This window comes from Lepidothrix coronata, unplaced genomic scaffold (genome assembly GCF_001604755.1).
Source record: "Lepidothrix coronata isolate B3197 unplaced genomic scaffold, Lepidothrix_coronata-1.0 Scaffold38, whole genome shotgun sequence".
Classification (NCBI taxonomy): domain Eukaryota; kingdom Metazoa; phylum Chordata; class Aves; order Passeriformes; family Pipridae; genus Lepidothrix; species Lepidothrix coronata.
In genome coordinates, this window is record NW_016690218.1 from 4,447,191 (window position 1) to 4,472,826 (window position 25,636).

Below are 25,636 nucleotides of genomic sequence, written 5' to 3' on the forward strand. Positions count from 1 at the left end.
GCCATAATGATGAACAATATACAAAGCACATGTATAGCAATTATTATAAAACATGTATTTGTAGTGCAAGTCAAAATATAGGGACTCTACTCATACTGGCCAGCTAGAGGGAAACACATGATTCTGAGTGATCAAAAAGAGCCCCAAATTCAAATTCAAAGTCATGAGAGCTGACAGTATTACAGAGTACAAAAATATGGTGAAAATTTACACATTACACATAAAGTAGGTAATTTTTTAATAGTTTACAAATAGAGATCTACAGATATGTTTCCAATTAAGCTGGCTTTTACTACCCACCTATTGTAATACTCTAGGTATGGTTACATATACCAAAAGAACAAAACAAATCCCATAGCATAGCTATACAGCAACATATTAAGGTCTGAAGATTAGACCAGTACATGTTAAATATTTCACTGGTTTACTAAACTGACATTTTAAATCATTTACAGTAAAAAAAAAAAAAATCTTATAGACTTGTCTTTGAGACTGAAACAGAGTGTCCTTTATTAGTAAATTATTCAGTATTTAAAACAAGGGTTTGAGACCTTACAAGAAGTCTCTCTAGGCAGCTGGCACAAAAAATAAGGTATTTTAAAGGCAGAGTTTGTCAATAATGTAATAACTGATTTCTATTTTAATCGAACTAAACTAACCATTATTCTTCTGATTCTTTTGAGCTTGTGTTCCTTTAGGCTTTATATGTATTTCTGGCAGCTTATTTGGTCTCCACTTTGTCCACATTGGCTGGTTTTCTTTTTTTCCAATGGCGATATGGAAATGTTCATTTAATAGTTTTTACACACAAATAAATAATGCACTGTTAACTCTACAACTAAGAGGAATGGGTAGGATGCCTATTGCGTAACAATACAGAGAGATCAAGTAAGGCACGGGACAAATACAGCAACTCCACTTCATGGGATTTTCCTGTTTTTTTCCTTTCACATAGTAACACTAACAAATTTCTTCCAGTGTTTATTTTTTAAAAGGTTTCTTTTTTCTTTAACTTTGCTTCTTGTCTATCTCACACTATGTGTAGGTGAAATGTAGGAAAAAAGCCTTCAATGTTTTGCTTCAGATGCCAGTTTAAAAAAAAAAACAAAACCAAAAACTTTCAAACAGTTCGGACTAGTACCACTTTTTTCTTCTTTTTTTTTTTTTTAACACTGATGAATCTGGGTTTTTATTTTTCTTTCTTTCCTTCTCGCTCTCTCTTTCTTTTTTTCCTCGGTTATTTTTTTTTTTTAATAAACACACGTCATGCTGAGGGATATCCTTTAGCTGCACTTGCAAGACTTTACAATCATGTTGGACAGCTGTTCAATTTTGGGTGCTTTGCCAATGTAGTAGAGGATGGTGAGGGGTTCCAAATCCTGGGACACACAGCATGGAGAGGCAGAAGCTTCTGGATTTATGGTGTTATACAAGCTGAGTACCTAGAAGGAGAAACAAAAAAACAGATTAAGGCATCCACCTTTAACAACCAAATTACTTTCTGCATCACCTCCTCCCACAGCACCTGAGAGAATGCCCACAGAAAGCAGTATGAAGATTCCTGGATTTTAATATTTTTTATGCTTCTTCACTTCAATCTGGTGTCACAATATGGCCTCAGTTTGCTAGGGTTTTGTACATATAGTCTTAAACCTCAGAACAGGTACGTGCCTGGAGCCTGCTTTTAAAGTGTAGCCCTTTGAATCAACACACACACTATATTCATATGGAAAGAAGAAAATGAAAGTTTTTTATCTGTTTATTCAGATTGCCATTTGCTGTTTGCAGCATTTTGGCTTTACAAGTGCACCAAAGAGAGAAGTAAGCCCTTCACATCCTAGGTACTCATCTGCTTTTACCCTCTGGCTATGTTAATTAAGTTCATTAAGGCCACCCTGCAAGCACCAGGACCCAAGATGCAGCTACTCCTGTTGAGAACCAGCTGTGGTGAAGTTATCATCTATGTCAGGTTGGATTCCTATGCATGGTTCTCTGCAAGGGAAGTATGTAGGGTTAGCCACTGATGATGCATAGGTATTCCTGAGGATGCCATTAATGTCTTAGCCAAACACCAAGTGACCTTTTCCTAGAACTTCAACACAACATTTGCAGCTTAGAGAGACAGAAGATCTGTTCAGGACAGCAACACTAACTACTTCATTAAGCAACTTCTGACTCTTTGGGCAACTATCCAAACCACATATTTGTGACCATGACAGTTATTCTTCCTCTTTCCTTTACAAACAAGTGCTGCTCCAAAATGTGTACACTATTACCCCACATCAGCATGGAAACATATTACCTTATTTATACCTCTGCCTGCCAACATTGTACTATTAGCAATGTCACAGCCAGTAACAGTTACAAAGGGGTAAATTCCCATGGTATCTCAGTTTTACTAACCAAAAGGAACACAAGCTGTCCCTTGGACATGGAGACTTCTCCCTACCGGCCAACATGGAGCCGGTATTTTAAGGAAGGCTTGAAAAAGGGGAGACATCATTCTTAGTATGGACCTGAGGGTGAAATTCTTACTTTACGACAACTGTGATGCAAATGTCTGCCTCTTGCATTTACTGTCTAGACATCCCTATTGACAGTTGAGAGAAATAAGCACTTCTCAGCAGACTACTACTCATCCTAAGGCAGTTGACTAAAATACCACATCTAATCTCTAGAAGTCCCATCTTAGACGACTATCATTTGGTTCTTCAATATCCCAGACATATAAATTTTCAAAGTACAAGAAAGAATACATCTTTTGAAGTAAAAGAAGGCCATCCATCAGTACATTTTCATGAAATTCAGCATGGCAAGTGCTGATCTTGAAATGGCAGGTCATAAACGTAAGTGATAACCAGGTGGTACACCACTCAGCCCTTTCGTTACTCTGACAGTGCCTTCCTCAGTGCCTTTGCTGACTGAGCTCATTGTGCCATCATCCACTCCTGCTCTATAATGAAAGGCCCTTCCCAGGCCACCTCCCAAGGCTACATATTCACAAAAAGCATTGAATTCAACCATATCATATTGATGAACACATACAAAAAAAATCTCTGGGTCAATACATTCCTACTGCTTGAGGCCATGTGTGAGTTCCTCTATAGGACCACATTTCATCACCTTTAGTTATTGAGACAGACTTTGAGCATTGGTGCTGATGTCAGTCCCAGAAACATAGTTCACCCTGCAGTTATAAAACTGAAGTTATAGAAGCTGAAAATTAGCAAAACCACTACTTACTCTGCTGTGCTGAGTATCTGAGCTCCATAAATACGGGCAGGCTCCTGCACAGAAATTAGCATGGTATCCTTTAGGTTCATGAATCCATTTCCAGCCAAGATCCCTCTTGAAGTCAATATAAAGTGGACGCAGACAGCAATTATCCTGCACATTCCTTGGAAATAAAGTACAGACAAACCCATTGGTCATAACAAAAACAACACAGGGAATGAAAATAATCCAGTTCCTCACTCCCTGAATGATGCTTTACAGGCAGGCAAGTCTGAGTCCCAAAAATTCTCCACCAAATCAAATCAATAGTAGCTTATACTGTAACTGAAATTGGATACCTAGACATGGCAGGACTTGCTTTAGAGACAAAGCTAAAGGTTTCTCTGGAGGACTTAGTCAAGTCTTTTTCCCCAGGTCCTACAGAGAGGACTCTATGAGTAGGTGAGCAAAGTGGAGGTGATAATTTGGCTGTAATTATTATGGGACTAATGCACTGGGGAATCATCCCAGATGGAACTCATCAGCCTTTGCTGCCTAAAGTCACAACCTCTCTCATCTGCCACTGTCTCTGCGGGATTGGAGACCACTGGGCAGACACCTGCTGCACAGACCCCGTGGGTCTGCAAATGAGGGGATGAGTTCTGTATAAATACCAACTGTAAAGAAACAATGATAAACAACTGCATGACACCTCATAGGCTGGTATGATTTTTTAAGTATATTGAATACAGATGCATAGTTACCTAAAACAATAGGCAGCATCTAGAGCACGCTTCTTCCGCCGACTGGGCTGTTGCGACTCAAGTCTGTAGGAGGGTAATAACATTAGCAGAAGATGTGGGGTCTTCCCACTGTATTTTTTCCTATTGGACTTTAAAGCTTTCACATCACCACTGGAATATGTGTAGTCATCAATACCTTCAAAAAATACATTTTGGTGATAAACATTGTGTTGCTTTTTCTTCACAAATTAAATAAACCATCTCTTAAAAATATTCTCTCAGAAACTTGGCCATGATGATGTCAGCTGAGCATGTTTACTGGGGAAGGGGGGGAAATTTCAAACCAAGATCCCTAGGATATTCACAGTTCTCATGTTATATATTGTACTGGCCCTCCCATATTCACCACTGTTTAATGGCATTTCAGCACATTTACCAGAACTGTTGAAATGAGTAACAGAAAAGATAATTTAAGTCATTGCATCTGCATTGCTTAGTTTCAAATGCCCCAAGCAGTGATTCTTTTGTCACGTCACTTAAAGCAGCTTTTCTAACTTTAAACTAGCTATGTACCTTTTAAAACCTTTTAACATCGTTAAAGCTGCTCTGTATACTTCATTTCCCACTGCTTACTCCTATCCCATTAGTTTTCTCTATCACATTCGCCCCCCTCTAATACTTTTAAATTCTCCATCTCCCATTGCCAGTTTATTTAAATCTGCTAATTTCCCCAGAAGTCAGTTATTCTAGTCCCTTCTTTTGTACGGGCATGGCAAAGACACTGATCAAAGTATTTCTTCTCTAAGCGGCAAACCATGACCTCCTATTTTGCCTTTTCTCTTTGAACACAATCTGCCTTACTAGCTTCTTATCATGGCAATAACAGAGGCAAGAGACTCAAGGTATTGGCCTTTCATAGTAGTCGTGTTATGCCTTTTGCTAAGACTGTTTTGAAAATTAACCTCCCCAACAAGATAATACTATCTAAACATAAAAAGATACACTTTTCTTTTTGTAACATTTGCAATTACAGTGACCAAACATCATACTAAGAATTTTTTAAATACACACAATGGCTTTAATCATATGTACAATACATGTATTTATTTAGAGAAAAATTTCCAATGCAGTGAAACAATAGTTAGAAAACTTAATACTTGGAATACACTCAAATCCTTGGAACACGAGTGAACTAAAATCATGATATACTTTAAAAAATGAGAACTGTATAAACAGAATTTGCATTAAAATTGGTTCTAATATATTGGTTTTATATGTACTGGTGAATGATAACTCCAGTACTGTCAATTAAATACTATTTCCCTTTTCGAAAGTGAAAGTTTAATGGCTTAAAAACACAAGGGAGCTTATATGACCTTGATATATTTACTCCATATCACCTTGTCTGCTGTCCATAAAAAGCACATATATCTATAACCCACACTACATACTGTTTATTTTTTAATGTCCAATCTTTTCTACTAAGTCTGACTCATTAGAGTACTAGGATGGACAGCAGTCAAAGGGTTTATTTTGAAAATATTCAGCATGTTTTTCTCACTACTATCCAAGAGGGGATGGCTTACTGTGCAACAGACTTCACTAAACCCCAAACTGTATGTATATCCTGTGTGCTTGTTACGAACTGTAACACAGCCTCTTAAGGACATCAAAGCTGCATGCAAGGAATGAGATAGTTTATTCAAGCCATCTGATTTTAGAATTTGTTCAGATGATATAATTTTACCCTTGTGCCTTTAATACCATTTCCTACCAGCTGAGAATCATGATTCTCAAATGAGCAAGTTTTCAATTAGCTGAATGCCATCTAGGAGGCAGTAACAGCATTTTATTTCCCTCCTCAATTAGTAAGTACTACAATATTTTAAAAAGTTGGTGTCTTTTCTTTCATTACCTGCAAATCTTGCTTCAAGCTCCTCACTTTTATTTGGGATGATATAATTATTGGAAGGCACGAAGGTACAGCACGGACAATGTAAGCTTATCTTAAATCCAAGATTCCTGTCTGCAAAACATAATAGTGAGTGGAGTTGGTTTTTACACATGGAATCAACCTGAAATACTGCAAAATACTGCTGAGTTAATGGAGGAGCAGTTAGGGCAGGAATGAAGGCAAAGAGCACTTGTTGTCACCTCTGTGATGGAGCCACTCATGTACAGCCTCAGTGACATCAAATGACAACCATTCTCCTTCAGCTCTTGTTTTAACTACTTTGCTGTCAATGTAGCGCTGTCCTGGTGATGATAATTCTTTAGATTTTAACACCTGCAAGAAACAACAAATAAGATTGCCTACAGGTTAACATTTACCTGGTTGCTATTAAAATGGACCACTAACATTATAAAATAGCAGAAGAAACTATTACAGTTCAAATCTCTATGCAGCAGATTTTTAGAATGCACATTTTTAGAAAGAATTTTCTTGGGATGTGTAAGGAGAAGAACATGATTTAAAAACACTCTAATGAAATCAGCTTATGGTCCCAAGCAAAATATACCATCACATAGTTCTTCATGAGAGAAATCACACAGAAAGAACTGCCCTGAAAACTCATCCTGTAGTACAAGCAGTCAAGATATCAAAGTAAACATCAAAAGAAGCTATTTTACCTTCTTCAGTAATACTTACACTGGCTAGAGCATAACAACAGATGCTGAAGTATCACCTGTACAATGTAGTCTGTACACTGAAGATATTATATTGCTCACCTATAGCTAATCCCTATGGTATTGCCTTATTCATGCTTTCAGCCTTCTCTTTGATTTCAGGTACTAATCATACATTAAACATATGGTCATACATGTATTTGTGCAACAGGTGATGCTGCTTCCATCCAAACTTTGATGCCACCATTATTTGTATTTGTGTCAAATGTTTCAGCAAAGCTTGCTACTGCCTATGCAATAAAAAATACCCGTACAAAAGAAACCCAAGCCCTGCATGGCTAGAATTTCAAGTACCCACACTCTTCCTCCTAGTCAAACAATTCAGTGAGTGCCTTCCCACATACAGCCATAGCCTGCTATTATTTACCCTAACTCTAGGATGAAACCAATTGGACTTTTGGCTGCTAACAGGCTGACGGTTTCCTGGTTATTACTATGTTGATAGTTTTGCGATGCAGGGAGCTGGAATGCCATGCAACGTTAAGTCAACTCCAATGAAGATACCACAGGATAACATCACTTTGTAACTTTTGGCATGCCAGCTGTGCGACTTCATATACTGTTTCGGGTTTTTCCTCTCTTTAGCTATCCATGTCCATCTCCACATGAGTAACTAACAATGTCTCATTGTTTCCTCCTATTTTCTCAGCCCAGAACAACCTGACATCTAGCAAACACTGCTGTAATAAAGCCATGGTGAAACTGCATAATACATGTAAAGAAAAATATTTCAAAAGAGGTGTGAAACTATGTCATCGTGATAAAATTCAGCTTTTCGTAACTAAACAGAAAAGCAGGCTTGAAAAGATCAGATTCTGTCCAGCATGTAGAATCAGCATGTAGAGTCTCCCTATTTATTTCAAGTCAGTGCTGGACCTCTCAAAGGCCAACAGTGCAGCTCTTACAATAACATTTGTCTTATGAAAAGAAAAGCAACATGACAAGCTCTTTGCCTTCCTTCTGATCAACACATTTAGCAAAAAGTCATGAGAAGATGTTGGTTCAAGTCCAGAAGGTTACTAAGTGCTCCTAGTAGGCAATGCTGAGTTCTCCAGTAGAAACTAAGGGCACACAAACAGTGAACATTGGGACTCCTTTTTATGAGGCAACCTTCAAACAAAGTGTCTGAACAATTGTTTACAGAGAGTCTGGCAGCAGCAAGGGGACTACCATTGCTCAGAAGTGCCAGAGGGATGAGAGAATCCGTAATCAATGCTGGGAAAGTCCCAGAGAAGTACAAATATAACTTTGCCTTCCCTTTGGTCTTTATCAGGTCAAGTGTTTCTGAGGATGTAATGCAGCTGTCATTCTGCAGAGATGTTTTGGGGCTGAGGGGGGGGGCAGGGTGTGAGGCAAATGGGACACAAGGACTTGGCTCATTTCTCTTCCTTTCTGCACAGTCATATCTTTCCAAAGACTCCAGAAACTGCATACCTCAGTTTTGGCAGTGATGTAAGGACTAAAAAGTAAGTAATGTGCCAAAAGCAATCTCCTAATGATAACTATAATTGGTCTTAGACATATTTTGAAGACTCGGCTGTGCCTTGGTAGCAAAAATAAAATCTATTTATCCCAGTCTTTATCCCAATTGCTACCAAAAGACAAAGTCAAGGGCTGGCAGTGTGTACCTGCAATGAAAGGCATTTGTAAAAGTACAAGAAATCATCACTGCACATGTCCAATGCTACAAGGAAAATCCATCCTCACCAATGAGCTGAATGACTGGAAAAGTGTTTGCAGGTTTCAGAACTGTACGGCACTGTGGGAGAGGATATGATTCTCTGATTAAAAGAGCTGGATATGATCCATACTATGGTATCTATGATATCTGAAAGTAAAGTTTCTCTCTGTGATGTTTATGCTGCATGTTCAGGAAGAAAATTATGAAGAATGAACTAAGTACAGGATAATTTCCACAACTGACACCATGGACTAAACAGGCACTGGTCATTCTTAAGAAAAGGCTATTAAGTATGATGAGTGCCAAACTAAGTGAAATTAGCTTGAATCTCCTTCTCCTGGGTTAAGTGCCTTTATAGTCTTAGGGTGATGTATGATCTTAACAATCTGATTACTTGTAAGCAAGAATGACCTTCTAGCTTCACCATTTCCATTTCTCCTTCTTTTTCTCTTACATTGTTGCAAGTGTGGAAAGCTAATGGATGATAAAATCCTAGGCTGGATCCTCAGAGTCTATTTCCTCACACAAAATAATCTGATTAAGAATTCTGCACTTCTTTTCCTACACTGCATTCTATGTTTCCATCCACACTGAAGCAATAGCACTCTACATGGTGGTAAACAAAGGGGCCATTTTGCAGGAATCTCTCAGAAGTTTTCACAGATACACTATGTTCTTCAAATGAGTATTCCAGAAATTATTACATGAAACAAGCATTTTAGGTTCTCTCTGCCATTTCCCCCCCTTTGGTTTGCTTCTTTTTACTTTGCTCTACATTTCTTATCTTACCCTCCCCATCAGTAACATACCCTTTTCTTCCAATACACCCTCAAGCCTATATCCTCACTGAAAAATGTCTCTTTCGGTATTTTCAGTCCTTTCTTCCTACTAGATCAACTAGTTTAGTTTCAAAAAAGAATAAAAGCCTTTCCTGTACCTCCCAGCTCTTGCACTTGAAAGCTTGTCTACTTCTTCCAGCTATACTGATTGGTCTTCGAAGAGATATTACCTTTAGCTATAAACATTGCCTTGCCTTACCCATAAGCACTACCTTACCTTTATGCTTAGCCCATCACAACCACATCAAACACTGCTATCAGAAATGCTGCTGAACAGCTTGTATCTGCAAGAGCTAAACGAAAGCCTTTGTGCAAAAGTTTTCAGTGCATTAAAAATATTAACAGAAGACGGGGCAAAAAAAACACCCACATAAGAGAAAGTCAACTGAGTTAAACTTCCTCTTTAATCCTTTCTCATTTCCATCTGGCACCTAAACCAAACATTGCCTCTTAAAGAGGTAGAAGGAGTTTGGTCTGATTTATAGGTCATGACGTGGAAGGCTAGGGTTTTCAGGCGGGGGGGGGGAGAACTGTGCATCACCAACTGCATGCAGAGACACAGATTCCATCATTTGCATGAGCGGGAGACAGTTTCCACACAAGCAGCCCCACTTCCCTCACTCAGGAGCAACACATTCAAACACCTGCAGGCACAAGCAGCTGATGATGCACAAGAACTGTGTGCGCACAGGTGAGAGCACGCACACCTTCACACACGCTTGAGTGAAAGCTCAAAATCAACAATCTCAAACCCCAGGTTCTGAACGTGGGGATGTTCTTCCAGGTGTATCTGTTTATTTGGCCTTGCTTTCAACAGAGTGATAAAGTAACATCACCTTTTGTAATAAAGGATTATGCAGGCATCACATTCTGTGGGGATGAGCTGAACAGGTACAAGTGTTACCAAAAGGTTATCCAGCAGACTTCTAGCTCAGTATACAGAGTAATTTACATTCAGCAGTAGTGCTCTAAATTCTAAGAACAATTTGGTTTTTTTCTACCCTCTTTTTATGTGATTCCTCCCTTTCACAGGAAAACAAACAGCCAGTACACTTGTTAATCTCCTCTTGACCATGTGTCTTGTACACTTAAGCCCTGCCTTCTAGCTATCTTTTTCTATGGCCACTGCTAACCTTTCCCTCATTTTTTTTTTTTTATTCTGAGGCTTCTTAAAAACACCTGGGGAAAATAATACTTTACAAATACCTGTGAAGGGTATCATATACATGCAGCTACTGCCAGCACATCAAGGTGAAACAAACACATGAATATATAAACAATGCAGTTAATTGTAGGAAATGGCTCATGAAGATGCCAGATGCAAACAAATAATTGCTCTTGTTTGCACAGCTACATATGTTTAGGAAGCCCAGCTGGGGATCTTGGTGATGACAGCACTCACATGCCACTCTCTTAGGCCTGCCAGATTTCTGGTATTTTACAAATCCTGTTGAAATCTATTCTTCATGGGTCCTCCAAAGGTGTTCTGCTCAGTCTCCTGGGGGAGACCCTCTGCCTGGCTGGCAGCTATTTGTCTGTGCTCCTCCTCACTCATTAGAGGAGGCTCACCTCTGATATTATCTTGAAAATATATCCCAAATAACCAGGACCAGGGCACTCAGCAGTGAGAAGTTTTAGTTTTGTCACAAACTGGTTTCAGAAGAATGACCGGTGAGTTTCCAGAAAATACTGATTTCTAAATTACTTCTGCCACCCTGCTATGCTTGCTTTTCAGATCAACTGTAGATTTTTTAAAAAATTTAAGTATCAAGTAGCTGAAATCTTCATTAAAATACTGGAGGATGAAACTGTTTATTTATAGGCACACATGTTTATACCCTCAAGTAACTATCACACAGTTCTGAGTATAAAAATAAGGACAAGGATTATCTTAGTCTGTATTTTATAAACTGTAAGTACACTGAGAACACTATATAATTCATGATAACAAACAAAGCAGAATGTTTACAAAATTAGAAGAAACATTACTTTAAAGAATGGGGTATATCAGAAGCTGATATAAGCAGAATAGCAGCATTCAGCGTCAGTGTAATTATACTGGTTCAAAAACAAAACCAGAAAAACCTCCAAACCTCAAGACTCTGTTAAAAAGAAACATAATTATTTTGCTCAAATTTTCCTTTGCCTACTCCCCCGCTCATATACTTAGGCAGCTAAAGCAGGGGATAACTGAATCAACACATTAGTGTATGTATTCTAGACAATAACCACTGACAGCAGACGCCAGAACAGCCTGTCTTCATGACTCATTACAGAGCTAAAAGGAAAAAATTTGACATAAAGATACACTGGTTCTTTCAAAGAACCAGAGCTCCAGAACAGCAACAGGCTTAGTTTATTTCAGATTCGATGGTCTGGCCAAAATCTACTTCTAAGTCTTCTATAGTCACCACAGTCAGATGCAGAAGAATGGGAAAACTACAATTAAGTATAATTTGCAGTGGAATAGTTTTGGCTAATAAATTCACCACCTCCTCAGCGAGAAAACAAGCAAACAAAACACTGAATGTGGTTCAGCAGTGATGATACACAGGCTGATGCATCAATGACATACATTTGCCACAGCCAAGAAAACCCTGGGCACCCATCAAAGGCCAAGCTTTTGCAATAACAAGGGCACTTTATAGCTGGGTTTGAGAATTAGAGTCACCAACTGTTTGGAAATATTTTTGATGACTTACAGTTTCTTAAAACAAGTTGATGAACTTTCAAAACGTAGTAATAAGATCATATGGCCACTTAAAAATATCTATCCTATCTGCTGTGTTGGCCTGGAACTTGAAATGGTTACTGCTGTCAGCCAGTGTGGGTTCTGCAATCACTGAGTAGCAGTAAATACGACATTATCTTGTAAAAACCTGCTATAAATCTGTTTTTCCTCTCCATTCATTCTGGACTGTCTGATCTCCTCCCTCCAGATGCTGTTGGCCCCCTGATAACTTCCTTCCTTCCCTTCTTTTCTCTGTCATTTCAGGCTCCTGTGATGTTCTTGTGTATTACAACACCTTGGCAGGCTCACTATTCTTCCTCTTACTTATCAGCCATTATCCATGGTTTCCATTGGAACTTCAAGGCCCTTTTAAAATAATGGAAATAACCTGACATGTGCTTGTAAGCTCAAAGTAAATAAGCCCAAACAATGAGATCCAGTGGTAAATGGTGTGCTAATGCCAGTTAACACAAAGCAAAGTTCAGCTATGCACAGCATGGCTGAAAATTGCCATTTAGGTTAACTTTTTCTGAACTAGAAGAAACCTGCAGGGGACTCCAGCCTAACCCTCTACACTGGAATAACCAGATTCCCAAGGTCTGCATAAGCAGCTTCTTGTCATTTCCAAATTCTTACACACTATTCACTCTACTGAAAGATTCACTCGCTGCCTGGTTCCAGATTTCAAAGGTCTCCTCAGACAGCTCTCAGAGACTTCAGCCAGCTCCTTCTGAAACTTAAAGTTAAAAAATGACCATGCTAATTCTCAATCCTTTCTCACTCCCTGGTTGAACTTGAGGCCTTTGATCCTATCTTGGACACAAGGAAAAGCAAATCCTTAATTCTGTTGCAAACCTCTCCAGTTTCTTACTCATTATATGTGAAAACATATGTTGTAAAGTGCAAAGCCTCCATACAGTACCTTTTGCCAGATAATTGAGAATCTACTGGCTATCAAAATCTTAGCTGCTTCTAAGCGCAAGAGATCGACTGTGTATTTTTTTAAAAAATTGTCAGTGTGAATTTTCAAGCTCTTTCTGTAACCACTTCTGCAAAGGAGTAATTCAGACACTGCCTCCAGTGCTGTGAAGTTTAAAGGGCTTTACAGCCCCCCTGCTTATCAATGGAAGTCTTTCCATTACTTGCAACGGTCTCGGAATCAGGCTCAAACTGAGGGCAGAATCTTTGGAGACCAGTATATGAGATGCAGAGTTCCTGCCAAAATACAAAGGTATGGAGTAGTTGCCAAAGTTTGTAAAAAAACCCATAGCTCTCTGATCCATCTGCTCAGAACTTGCCAGACACGTTCTTCATGCAAACTTGCAAATAAAAAGAACATATTGCACACATAACCCAACCTCCTTTATATCTGGATGGGCTACAGCTGCAGTAGGATTCTCTTACAGTGTTGGCCGATACTTGCTTAAAGGTAAAAGAAGGTGAAGTGTGAGGGGGGCAAAGAGATGAGTGCTTAAGCAGGTCAAAAAGGGAGGCAAAGTCAAGTATGTCATGGAATCACTGTGACAGACTTATTACATCACTCTGCAGTGAGGGGATGAGCTCTGGGAAGAGAATGGATCCTGAGATGGGATTTCCTCTCCATTTGTTCCCCAAGCAGGGCCTTCCTCCTGCTACTGAAGATACATGTGCAATGTAAGTTGGGGACACAGCCCTGAGGCTGTTCAGGCTGATTTATGCTTAAGCAGGCAGGAAGACTCTGCATTGTATAAGCAATAAACAAAAACGGGCGGGTCTGGGGTCCTTCTCCTGGAAGATTCTGAAATATTGAGGGCAATTTCCTGCCATTTAGGAGATTTTTAAGATAGCTCCAAAGAAAGATTTTATATAAAATGAAGCAAAACAAAAAAATCCCATAAACTTATCTAGTATTTAGCTTTAACTTGCCAGAGGCACATTATGTTTTATTAAAATATCAACAAGTAGGAGCCAAAGTCAACAAAAACAGAGTGGGTTCTCCTGTATTCTAGCCAAATCCCCCAGATCCTGAAGGGTACTCCTGTGTTCACCTCCTCTTTACGCACTGGTCTCCCAAGCCCTTTCTCTTCCTCAACCCTGTCCCTGACAGCCATATCTCATCTTCATGTGCATTTTACTACAACATTTTGGCATGTAACTTTCTTGGCTATCTGAATATTTGGACTTAGTGCTTCTTCTAAGATGTCATCTTCCACAAGTCACTCCTCTTTCTTCCCTTCCTCTTGCCTGCCTTCTTCCACATAACTCACAATTCTCCTTGTGGTTTTCTCTTCCCAGCACCTACAGGCGTCCACCCAAACCACTCCCACCCTCCTCCATTTTGTGCCATCATCTATTCTCTTCATATCGGCTTCTCTCCAAGAAAGCTTCACACTGTTTCCTGTACCTCCCCAGAACAGAAGCACTACCTTCCCCCCCCCCCCAACAGGTTCCCTAGCACAAGGCCAGCAAGCCAACCTGATGTTCCTCAGCCCAGTAACTTCCATGCTGAGGTGCTTTGTTCAAACTTGCTCATGTCTAAGCGTAACATAGACTTGGCCACACCACCAAATCCTAGCCCAAAGGGCAGGAACCCAAACCTAGCAGTTGTTTTCTGACCCATGGCCTGCACTCCTACCCCTCCTATAAAGTGCCTGCACCACATATGGCAATAAATCTATCAGCTCAGTGCCCTACATTTCTACGCATAGCAGTGTTGAGCTGAGACTACACGCTGGCTTTCGCCAGGAGCTAATGGGAGTATCATCTATTTCTTCAAGTTGTCTTCAATAACTGCTCTGTTCCTGGCAAGAGGTAGTTACATATGAGATACACTTTCAACTTGCAGTGAAGATGATGCAGCGATAAATACTTCTCCTCATGCTCACAGACTATTTGCCAAAGGTACTCTATACATGGTCTCCAATGTACTGACATCTTTTTGTAGGAGACACAGTATTTGGAATCAGAAAAGGGGATTCTGGAACAAGGAGAAAACAGCAATTCAACTGAAATATACAGCAAATTAACTTCCTCTGGTCCTGAGCTGTTGCTGAGGGGGCCAGGGAAGAAGAATGAGGTTGGTAGAATAGAAAGTTATTAGGTCCACACTTTATACTCAGTTTGGCACCTCAAAGAACACTGTACATTTGCCATTTAACATAACCTTGCAACCTTTTGGATTGCACGAATCTGGTTTCAGGACAGCAATACATAAATTATGAGATCCAAACATACTACTTTAGATGTGGGTCACAGTCAATTATAACCAAATGCCCCAGGTGACATCTGTAATACAGACATCCTGCACCAGCTCAAGCCACAAATCCTGCTTCATGGTATTTTCTTCCATGGCATTAGAGACAGCACTTTTTGGCAAGAAAAGAGAGCAAGGCCTCTCTGCTCCTGATTATACGGAGATCAGTCAGAAGAATCTCTGCTGCAGTCAGTGTAAATTGCCTCAGATTTGCACCACAGAGATTTGGCCCAAATCTATAGTAGCTCACTCTAAACGTATTTCCCAACTGAAAAACAAGACAAAACACTGTCTGAATTGAAAGTATTTGAACAACCGACTGTGGTTTAAATTTAAATCTGACTCATAATGGGGTAATATGTTCCACAGCATCTTCCTCCTCATACCTCCAAGTAGGGAGAGAGGCCCTTAAGGAAGTGGGGGTTACCACTGTCTAGAGGGCAGACGGCTCTTCCTACCCCGAGAAAGCTCCACAGCAGCTCTTGGTATGGACTAGGCCCTCCCAAACATGGAAAGACCAAAGGTCTGCTCTGGCTTGCTTCAAATTCTTCATTGCAATCTGATGTCCCCCTCTGGGATTTAACCTGGCACCATTCATTTGCTCCAAACCTGTGTTCTGATACGTCCCATGGTGCATCCTCCCCATCCACAGCCTCTCAGGTATCCCCACTCACTGCAGCCTCAGGTAATGATAACAATAAAACATAGCACTTCAGCTGCATTTTCTGTGATGCTTTATGATCTGTTAACAAAACATGGCACCACTTCCATAGGAAGCAATTATTACTTGTTATTGTTTGACTGCCCATACATAATAAAAATATCTTAAAAACAACACCACAATGCTCTCTGAAGGATGGCTTTTCACCCTGTGAGGGTTTCCACTAGTTCAGCTTTGCGGTGGTGCCTATTTATTTTTTGGAATGCTTATTCATAAAAGACAAGGGTTTTTTTGAAGGGTGCAGAGACTTTATTCATAAATACAGAAGCACCTTAATAAAAGAAAGATGTGATGAAGTCTTCAAAGCAGGCAAGAAAACCAATGAACAAAGACATTCCCATAACAACTGAGCTTTATCTGATCAAATTCCAATAAAGCCTGCATTTGGCATAAATCTTTAAAAACATAGCAAGGGCCACTGGAGGATGCTAAAACTTGTTTATTTAATATTATTCCTCCTCCCTTCCCCAAAAGCACTTTATCCTCTCAATATTTTCTGAAGTCTCAGTGCACATTGAGAAGTGATCGTGGTGCAGTGGAAGGACGGAAGGAGAAGCACAGGAGAGCGCTCGCCACGTCTGAGGTCACGCCGCTTCCTTCCTTCCCTCCAGCTTCCCACTCTCCAACGTGCTGCTGATCAGCAGTATAACCATCAGATTACCCTTCCTTTTGGGCAGAAGAAACAACAGAAAAGACAGTGCCTTTAAAGAATTTAATTCTCTGTGGCTTCGCTTATCCACAGCCAAGAAGAGACAGAAGCTTTTGTATCAGCCTTAATTCCTACTTCTATGATTTTATTATTTTCCATCCTAAGACTACTTAGTATGTGCACTGCGTTTCCCATCTGTGCAGGAACACACAGATGTGGCTGACTAATCCTTAAACATCAGAAGTATTCTGGGTGAGAACAGACATTTTCTGCTCACGGGAATTACCATTTGCCCACTGGGTTCGCAGATGCATCCAGGGCACCTCCATGAGAATTAATCTCTAAGACTCACTGCCCAGAGAAATCTGGAGGGCAGCAAACCTGGCAAACAGATCCATAACCACTCACTCCCAGCATAAATATGATGGGGCAATCTGTACTCCAGCCTGGACTCTGAGGTGGGAACAGGGTCCTGCTGCTGCTGCACCAGGGGCCAGGAACGAGGGGCCACAGCCCTGGCTTGCCATGCCAGGCAGCCCCAGAATGCCTTCCCAGAGTCAGTGCAAACAAGGGCTGTAGGAAAACACAAGGTCCCTTTCTGATGTGGTTTGGAAAAGGGAGCCAAGTATAGCCTGAGGAAAGCTTAGCCAAAAAGGTGCAGTCTTGCATTTCTTTTTTCGTTTTAAGGGGAGATCTGTAAGGTCACAGGACCACACAAAGAAAGAATCAGGAGGAGAAACAAAATATTTATATTCTGCTTGCTTATTTTTTCAATTTACCCTGCACATCTGTCTCTAGCTGTTCCTAAAATAGTCCTTGAGAGTAATGTTGTCCCTTCTGCACCAATGGTATACATACTACTACTAAATTTCCACTGGACTCAATCAGAAAGCTCTTGGAGAGCAGTTAGACTATTTCAGTGAACCACAAGAGAGCTATGACTCTCTTCAGAAGACTTCTGCCTCTCTCTTCCTGCTTGACTGAGAAAGACTAGGAGACAAAGGAACAATCATTCCCTGAAACTGCAGGAATGAGAGGAATTTCAAAAACCCTCATCAAGAAGATCTCCACAACAAAGCAAAACACTAGGCAACCTGAAACTTGGTTGGAGGAGAAAAAACCCCCTAATAATTAAATGTTGCTTATGCAAGATGAAAAACCACACTGTTCCTTCTGGGCACAACAGCCTTGGCAAGCCCAGCACCTATCTCACAAGACAGGAAGTCTTGCTTATGCACAGAGGAGGAGCAGCAGCTGCACATGCCAACTCCTCTAGCAATCTCCTCTGCAAGGCTCACTCTCCATGCACGGCTTTTCATGCTGGAATCAGATACCTGACGAAGTCTTCAGCCCTTACAGAACATATCTGCCTCTCCCACTTCCACTGAAACATCATCTTCCCCACTCTCCCCTTTTACCTCTCACATTTGTGCCTTCTTTACTGCTAGACAACCCTATCTGCACTATCAATATATCACTACACAGCCCTGAATCTCCTCTAGCATCACTGTGGTACCAATGTCTCCTACCCATCCTTCTTTGTCTTCATCTCCACAGATTTTCTTCTTCCTAATCTCTAAGATTCACATACTAAGCTTTAGGATGCTTTCTACGGCACTGTTCTACAGTACAGCATAGAATCATAGAACATCTCAGGTTGGAAGAGACCCAAAAGGATCTTGGGTCCCCTCCTTTTCAATTTCTTCCTGCTTTTGCTTTTCCTGTTAAACACTGCATGTTAACCTCATGTGTTGTGATGGAGATTAATAGCAGTAATATTTAGGGACTCTCATGCTCCTACAGTAGAGCTGCTGCCAAGGAACCCATGCAGTTCAGATTGGCCATCACAGAGCTATAATACCTCCATACAAGGTTTTAGGAAGAACTGCATACAAAATCATACAAGGAAAAAATATGACCAAAGGGAAATGCTCTGGAGACAGCTTGCCTCTCTACAAGCAAAGGAGCAAAGTAACATGCCTAAAATATGCCTGGCAAAACACATGCTTAGAGCTTGCTGCCTTTGGCTTGCCTGTTAGTTGGTGGAGAACAGACCTAATCCTACAATAACCTGCACTCATTACTCACCTAACACTTCACTTAGTATGACCCACCCAGCCTAAAAAAGAAACTCCCTTACTCACCAGCCATATATTTATCCAAAGGACCCAAGTACCTGTCTTGGATGCAGGTGTCAGTCATTTCCACGGGCACAGGCTTGCTCGAGTCAGGCTCTCCCACATAAGCCCCAGCTGTTTCTCATCACAAGGCAAAATCCCAGCCAAGCAAAGGCCTTTTCTTCCATACCACTGCCAAACCCTTTGTGTCCCATGTTCCTCAAACATGGAAAAGCAATGAATGGAGCTCAGACAACCACAGCTGTACTCCTTTCAGGTGGCTGACTAACAGCTCTCAAAAGTAGAACAACAGAAAGCCCAGAGATGCCATCAGCACCTTTTAGGATGTCTGAACAGTGAGGTCAAGCCAGAACACACAATTGTTTCAACGGCTGGTGTGGCAGCATCACAGAGACCCACAGTGTATTTCTCTCTGAGGACTGTTATATACAGGCAACACCAGTGACTCTCAATAAACATTTCTAGCTTTCTCTTTTAACAAATGACAGATTATTTCCTCTGTCTTCTGATTATTCTGCTTTCTTCCTTCATTGGGAAGGAAGGCATCCAGGTCACAGTTAGGAAGACAAGCACCCAGTGACCACCTGTGGACCTGAACCACATTCAACTGGGAATCATGCTTTTCCTACATTTAAACAATGTGTAAACATACCAGTGTGCCTTTTCCTGCTGTCAGCCTCCAGGATTAGCTTATACTGTCTCTTCAAGCAAGAATGTGAATCCAAATTGCCCCTTCTCAGCTCAAAGTTTGCTTTCCACTTGACCAGACCAGGCAGGAAAAGGTGAACATTGAAAGCGAGGGAGATGACTAACTCCAATTTGCACCCAATGGATCTGGCAAGGTTTTCAGCAGAACAAGTCACAGATTGCCAGAACAATCATGAGTTTTACTCAGTATAAAACTGCTGGGAGCTGGGCCCCTTTTAGTTGCTGTGTTTCTCAGCAAAGTGAAGTATGCTTTGGATGAAATATGCTCTAGACAACATTTGCACAAATGCAGACTCTATGTTAAGTGAGGTTAAATGGCTTTAAAGTCCTTAAAGATTGAATGGCATCAATCTTATCAACACTCAGGAGTGAGGGAGCCATGGGGTATGTTCTTCCTCACTCCTCAATCCCTGAATTGTGCACTCCCTTGCCCCAACCCCTGGACTACCATACAGAAGACAGTTTGCAACTGCTAAACTTTGGAATTGAGTTATTAATTCCATTTCCACAAGGAATGATTAAAAGGCTTCTCCCTGAACACATGCCAGAGAGAGGAATTTGACTTCTATGTAAACTACAGTACAGGCCAGGTGCTGGGAGACAGAGATCTTGGGGATGACTTTTTTGAGGTCTTTTTCTGTCACTTATTATTATATGCCAAAAGCCAGAATGACAGAATCACAGAATCGTTAAGGCTGGAAAAGACCTCCAAGATCATGGAGTCCAACCTTTGACAGAAAATCACCATATCAACTAAACCACAGCACTAAGTGCCACACTCAGTCATCTCTTGAATTCTTCCAGGAATAGTGACTCCACCACTTCCCTGGGCAGCCTGTTCCAATACTTGTCAACCCTTTCAGTGATTAAATTCTTTCTGATGTTCAACCTGAACCTCCTGTGATGCAGCTTGAGGCCATTTCCTCTTGTCCTGCCACCAGTTGCCTGGGAAAAGAGGCCAACTCCCACCTGTCTGCAACCTCCTTTCAGGTAGTTGTAGAGATTGATAAGGTCACCCCATGAGCCTCCTTTTCTCCAGGTTAAACAAGCCCAGCTCCCTCAGTGGTTCCTCATACGACTTACTCTCAGGCCCTTCACCAGCTTAGTTGCCCTTCTCTGGACTTGCTCTGGACTCAATGTCTGCCTTATAGTGAGGGGCCTAGAACTGGACACAGATTCGAGATGTAGCCTCACCAGCACTGAGTACAGAGGGAAAGTCACTTCCTTAGTCCTGCTGGTCAAGCTATTTTTGATACAGGCCAGGATGGTATTGGCCCTCTTGGCCATCTGGGCGCACTACTGGCTCAAAACTTTGGAGTCATGAGGCACAACCGCTAGAAAAATTTTGCACATTTCAGCGTCATATAATTTTGACTGAAATCCTTACTAGGGAAGGCATGGAAATAAGAGGCTACTTTGAAGAGACAGGACCCAACTGCTTCTCCCCATGGTTTGTTCTGCCTGCTAGGTGGGTGCAAAGCAGGTTTGCTGATGAAAGATGGGGAGCTGATGTGTCCGAGGTGCCACCATACCTGGTACAGCTCTATCCGCTGCTCCGAGACCCGTGCCTTGGAGTTCTGCAGGCGGAAGACCCTAAACTCGGCCTTCACCAAATTGGAAGCATTCTTTTCCATTGCTGAGACATCAAATCTGACGATTCGGAAGTAAAGGCTGAAATAGTTCGGCGGGATGGCATCTGCAAGAAAGCAGTGTGATTTTATTACTTTTTTTAATTATAAGATACATTGCTCATTGCTCCTTCAAACATTGTAATACAAGACAGACTCAGTAAGGGAAATATCTGAAGCATGATTTAGTTTACAATGTTCAATTTCATGTTATTAACAAATTAATAAAAGTAAAAAAATCAACCCCACATGTGTTTATATAGAATACCATATTAATAGATATTAACAACTACTTCCAACTCTATTTCGGGTCATGCATTTAAACCTTCCCTCTTTCAACCTACTTTCATCCCAAATCTTTATAAATAGGGAAAAAAACATAGCAGTTGGTATCTGGCAAATGCCCTCAGGCTTGCGGAGAGTTCATAGGGATCTGCTAACACAAAAAGTAACAGCAGCTCATCTGATCTATATGTACTCTGAAGCCCATTTCCCCACAGAATATGGAGCGTCAATTAGCCAGCTTCAGATTTTGTTCCATATTTAGTTATGAAATCATTTTATTGGAACAAAATAGTAGTTCTGATTATAGTGAAAGGGCTGGAAGAAAAGGGGAAGAAAAAAGGAAAGGAAAAGCACAAGGAGAAACTCACCCTCAGCACCCCTGCCTGACACCCCAACTCCTCAGAGAAGAGACAGTGGAAGAGAGTGGAAGGAGAAAAGGAGACAAGCTCAAACTCCTCAGGGAGGAGATGAAATGACTCTAAGGCCTGATAAAAATCTCTATTCAAACTGAGGGAATGGTTTCCTCTCTTCTTACAGTGTGAAAATTGAAGTAGATAAATTAAAAAAAAAGGGAAAATTGTATTTGGGAGCTGAGGTGGGTGGGCATTTTCAGCTGAGGAAGCACAGGAATCCCACCTCCCTGGGGTCTACTCACTACTGTGAGGGTGGTGAGGCACTATAAGAGGTTGCCCAGAGAAGTTGTGGATGTCCCATCACTGTGAGTATTCAAGCCAGGCAGGAAGGAATTTTTGGCAACTTGGTCTAGTGGAAGGTGGCCCTGCCCATGATAGGGGGATTGGAACTAGTTGCTCTTTAAGGTCCTTTCCAACTCAAACCATTCTATGATTCTAAATAGATGTAATATACACAAGTTATCATTTCCATGTAGAGATTGGAGAAATCAACTCCAGTACAATTACCTTTATTTCTAACTACTAATGATTAAAGGTAGTTGAAATAAATCCATAGTAATGATTTATTCATATCAATAAGACTTAGAGACCTTCTTCCAAATATTCAGTGTTTCTAGACAGGCTGCTATTAACAGAATTTATAAGCAACACCATTCAGAGTTACAAATTAAATAATCAATTTGGTCTAGCTCTTTGAGTAAGGTCAAACTGACCACATAATAAATGTAGCTATGAGAAAATCCCTGACAATAAAGAAATAATCTTGGCCTCAACATGACAAGTTCTCAAAATACTTCAAAAAATCCTCTGAAAGAGTATTTCCCAAAGCAGACCCTCAGTATGATCAAACAGGTAAAAGGTATAAATATGAACAGGAAGCTCCAGACTTCCTTATGATTCCATTTAATTACAGAAACAAAAAGGTTCTCAGGTTTTCACATCTGCAGTGCTCAAAAATAAACCCCAAGACATCATAACCACTATTCTTGGCTACCATGCTTATTGACAGGAAACTGCTACAATCTCATAGTGAGGACTCAAAGGAAAATGGATGTAAATTACCCCTACACCAAAACTGCTCCTATAGCCCATCAGCAACACATTAGTGCTAGTCTCTCTCAAAACACCAAATGAAAGTCTTCTGAGAAAAGCTGAAACGATGATCCTAATCTTGATATAATTTGCAAATTCTTATAAAAACTACTTGGTTCAGAGATTATATCCTCATTTAAGAGAGAAATAATATCTTCAATTTATTTTTCCTGCTACAGAAAACTCTAAGACTACTACTTGTTCTTCAGCCAAACCTAATCCTACTAGGAATATAATTTGGCATAGTAATTATGTATATATAAGATTGATGTTTCCAGGATGAGTTGTAAGTTGTCCTTCCCTGTCATTTATTTGAGGCATCAACCTACCATTTTGTCTGCTGTGGACAAGCCAAACTAGCAGCCATTCACTTGCCCTGGCACAAACCAACCCTGTCCATCTTGACCTTATTTCAGATTGAAAAGTTCTATTTAACTGTCAGTATTCCTAGAACTTTCTTGTGCTATATTTTTAGTCCTTCTTTCCAGTTTCTATGGTTTAGATACTGTATATTACGAATCTGTGAATATGTATATGAAAGGATTTTCCTGAACTATTTGTGCATTTACATTTTTTCTCTTTCATATATAAAGAAAACAGAGAAGAAATACTCTTCCAGTGTGTGCATTTTTGTGTTTGCATATGTGCATTTATATACACTGCAAACAAGTATTAACCTTCCACTGGAAGGCAGGCACGGGACACTTTCTACGAGTAAGAACAAATTATTGTCCTAGAGAAGTTTCATCTCTCTTATAATAAGATAGTTTTATATCTTTATATGCAAAAACCCGCATGAGAAATTTTATTTCTTTTTTCTATCATTCATTACAGTATCCATAGGAAGTCTGTTGAGGAAAAGGCATTATTTATGGACAGTTTTAAAAAATGGTTTTTACATGCTGGAACCCTTCATCTGAAAAAGAATGGCTGACTGCAGAATTGGGGTTTATGTGAAAATTAATCAACATGAGACAGAGAAATGAGACTCACAACTTTCTTTAAGAGAATGGTTAGAAATAACCCTATGGAGTCTACAAGGTTTTGGATTAGCCTTTAAGTGTTCTCAGATGCTGCAATTTATCTCTCTTTGTGACTCCACCTTAACCTGACAGTTGTATCAATTCTGACTCAGTTGGATACCTCCAGACTCCCCTCTGGTTTTGGCCCAATGACTCCAGTAGACGCCAGGATGACTCTGACCAAGTTAGTTTGCAAGCACAGTTACCCTGCTGCAGACTAGACTCTTTAAGTATTCTTTGAACCATTATCATTAATGAGTGAAATTAAATCAATATGTTTCCTGTAGCTAGGAAAACACAGATTTCTTTTGTTTTGGAGAGAGCAAGAATAGTAAATGCAATGAAGGATTATATTTTTATCATCTTTAAATCACTCACTAATTCAATCCTCAAAAAAACCTGAAGACTTCCAGCTGTAATATTCTTAATCAACAATCATCACAGCGCAGTTGAGACAAGAGTTCTAAAACAAAATTGGAGAAGGTGAAGGCAGCATCCCCCCCTTTAGGCTGTTCAACATCAAGCATCATAGGTTTAGCCTTTTTTTTTTATTATTATTATTTTCTTTTCTCCTTGAACAAGCTGCAACTTCATCAGCTGCTTTACACAGGACAGTCCGAACTGCCTGTGTACAAATGTACTCTGGTATGTGAGTGATTAAGTGCATAAGGATACTGTGGTTTCTGTGCTTCTTACTGACTTTGTTCAATGTCCGGCATCTTCTAAGCTTCTGTGCCAACAACTAGGACAGAAAGCAGCCCTGCTCTGACAGAGCAGAAAAGCACCAGGGGAGGGGTACAGGAGACCTATCCCAAAATATTCAACAGTCTGCAGTATTGCTCCAGGTTGGAACACTGTCAACAGGAGAGACTGAACACATTCTTTGACCGACCATCCAAACAGGCACATAGGCCTCCAGGAGCACCTGGGAGGAGAGCAAGATGTAGTCAAGCACTCTTAAACTAAAAGTGGGAATAGAAAGTTTGTTTCACGCTGGAGATGTTCCCCAAATCAGGAATAACCTGCATAAAAGGATGACACTTTTGCCTTGCACAGTTGTGTTTGATGAACTAAGCCCTGCATTCCCACAGCTTTCCTCACAAGTACTGCATGTACTGACATTTCAGGAGAAACAAAACACACTGTTTGACACAGCTCTTCTGAGAGTTGGGCTTTCATTCTGGCAAGAAAAAAGACCTAAATTCAATTGTATCCAAATGAGGCTTTTTTCCCCCACTGAATTTTCATTTCTGCTTTTGAAACAAAAAGAAATCAATTACATGCACAACCCAAGTTAGGAAATGTAAACAACTTTTCTTTTCTCGTTGGAAGAGGCCAGACAGGCCGACTTCACACATACACCCACACTGGAAATGCTGAGAGCTTCAATCTAATCCTTCCATCAAGGGCTTGTAATAAATGCTCCAAAGATTTATTTTTATTCCCTTTTGTGTTTATTAAACTTTGGAGGGTTTCTTTTCCTTTTTCTTTTCTTTCTGGTGCTTTGCCCATTCTTTATTATGGCAGCTACAAAACACGGAGTGCCCTTTTCTTCTTGCTCTCTTTCTTTTTTCCCCCCCTCCTCATCTTTCTAACTGCAGTACATGAATGACTGTGTAGTAGGCTTTGAAGCAGCACATGCAAATATTTATAAGAGTAGCTTGATTGTTATTAAATGCAGTTGTTATGCTTTCCACCCTCTGGCAAGCTTCCCTAACCTCTCTAACTATTAGGACCATTTAGCCTGTTTAGATTTCAGCTCACTGATAGCAAATTCTGCAGTCTTTTTTTTCTAACAAGCAGCATAATGTGACATGATTTCTCCTTCCGTGTGAATTTTACTCTCTGCTCAA

General features: G+C 40.4%; 1 protein-coding gene across 1 annotated transcript in view; it reads right to left on the reverse strand.

The window, feature by feature from the left end:
• Positions 1 to 206: 206 nt before the first annotated feature.
• Positions 207 to 25,636, reverse strand: part of TGFB2 (transforming growth factor beta 2) — a 61,268-nt gene continuing 35,838 nt past the window's right edge. The window contains exons 2-7 of the mRNA XM_017812859.1: positions 20,876 to 21,039; positions 6,111 to 6,243; positions 5,872 to 5,982; positions 3,978 to 4,152; positions 3,244 to 3,397; positions 207 to 1,442 (exon numbers count right to left, since the gene is read on the reverse strand). Coding sequence (XP_017668348.1) covers positions 1,284 to 1,442; positions 3,244 to 3,397; positions 3,978 to 4,152; positions 5,872 to 5,982; positions 6,111 to 6,243; positions 20,876 to 21,039 — 896 coding nt within the window. The 3' untranslated portion in view covers positions 207 to 1,283. The remainder of the gene's footprint in view (positions 1,443 to 3,243; positions 3,398 to 3,977; positions 4,153 to 5,871; positions 5,983 to 6,110; positions 6,244 to 20,875; positions 21,040 to 25,636) is intronic.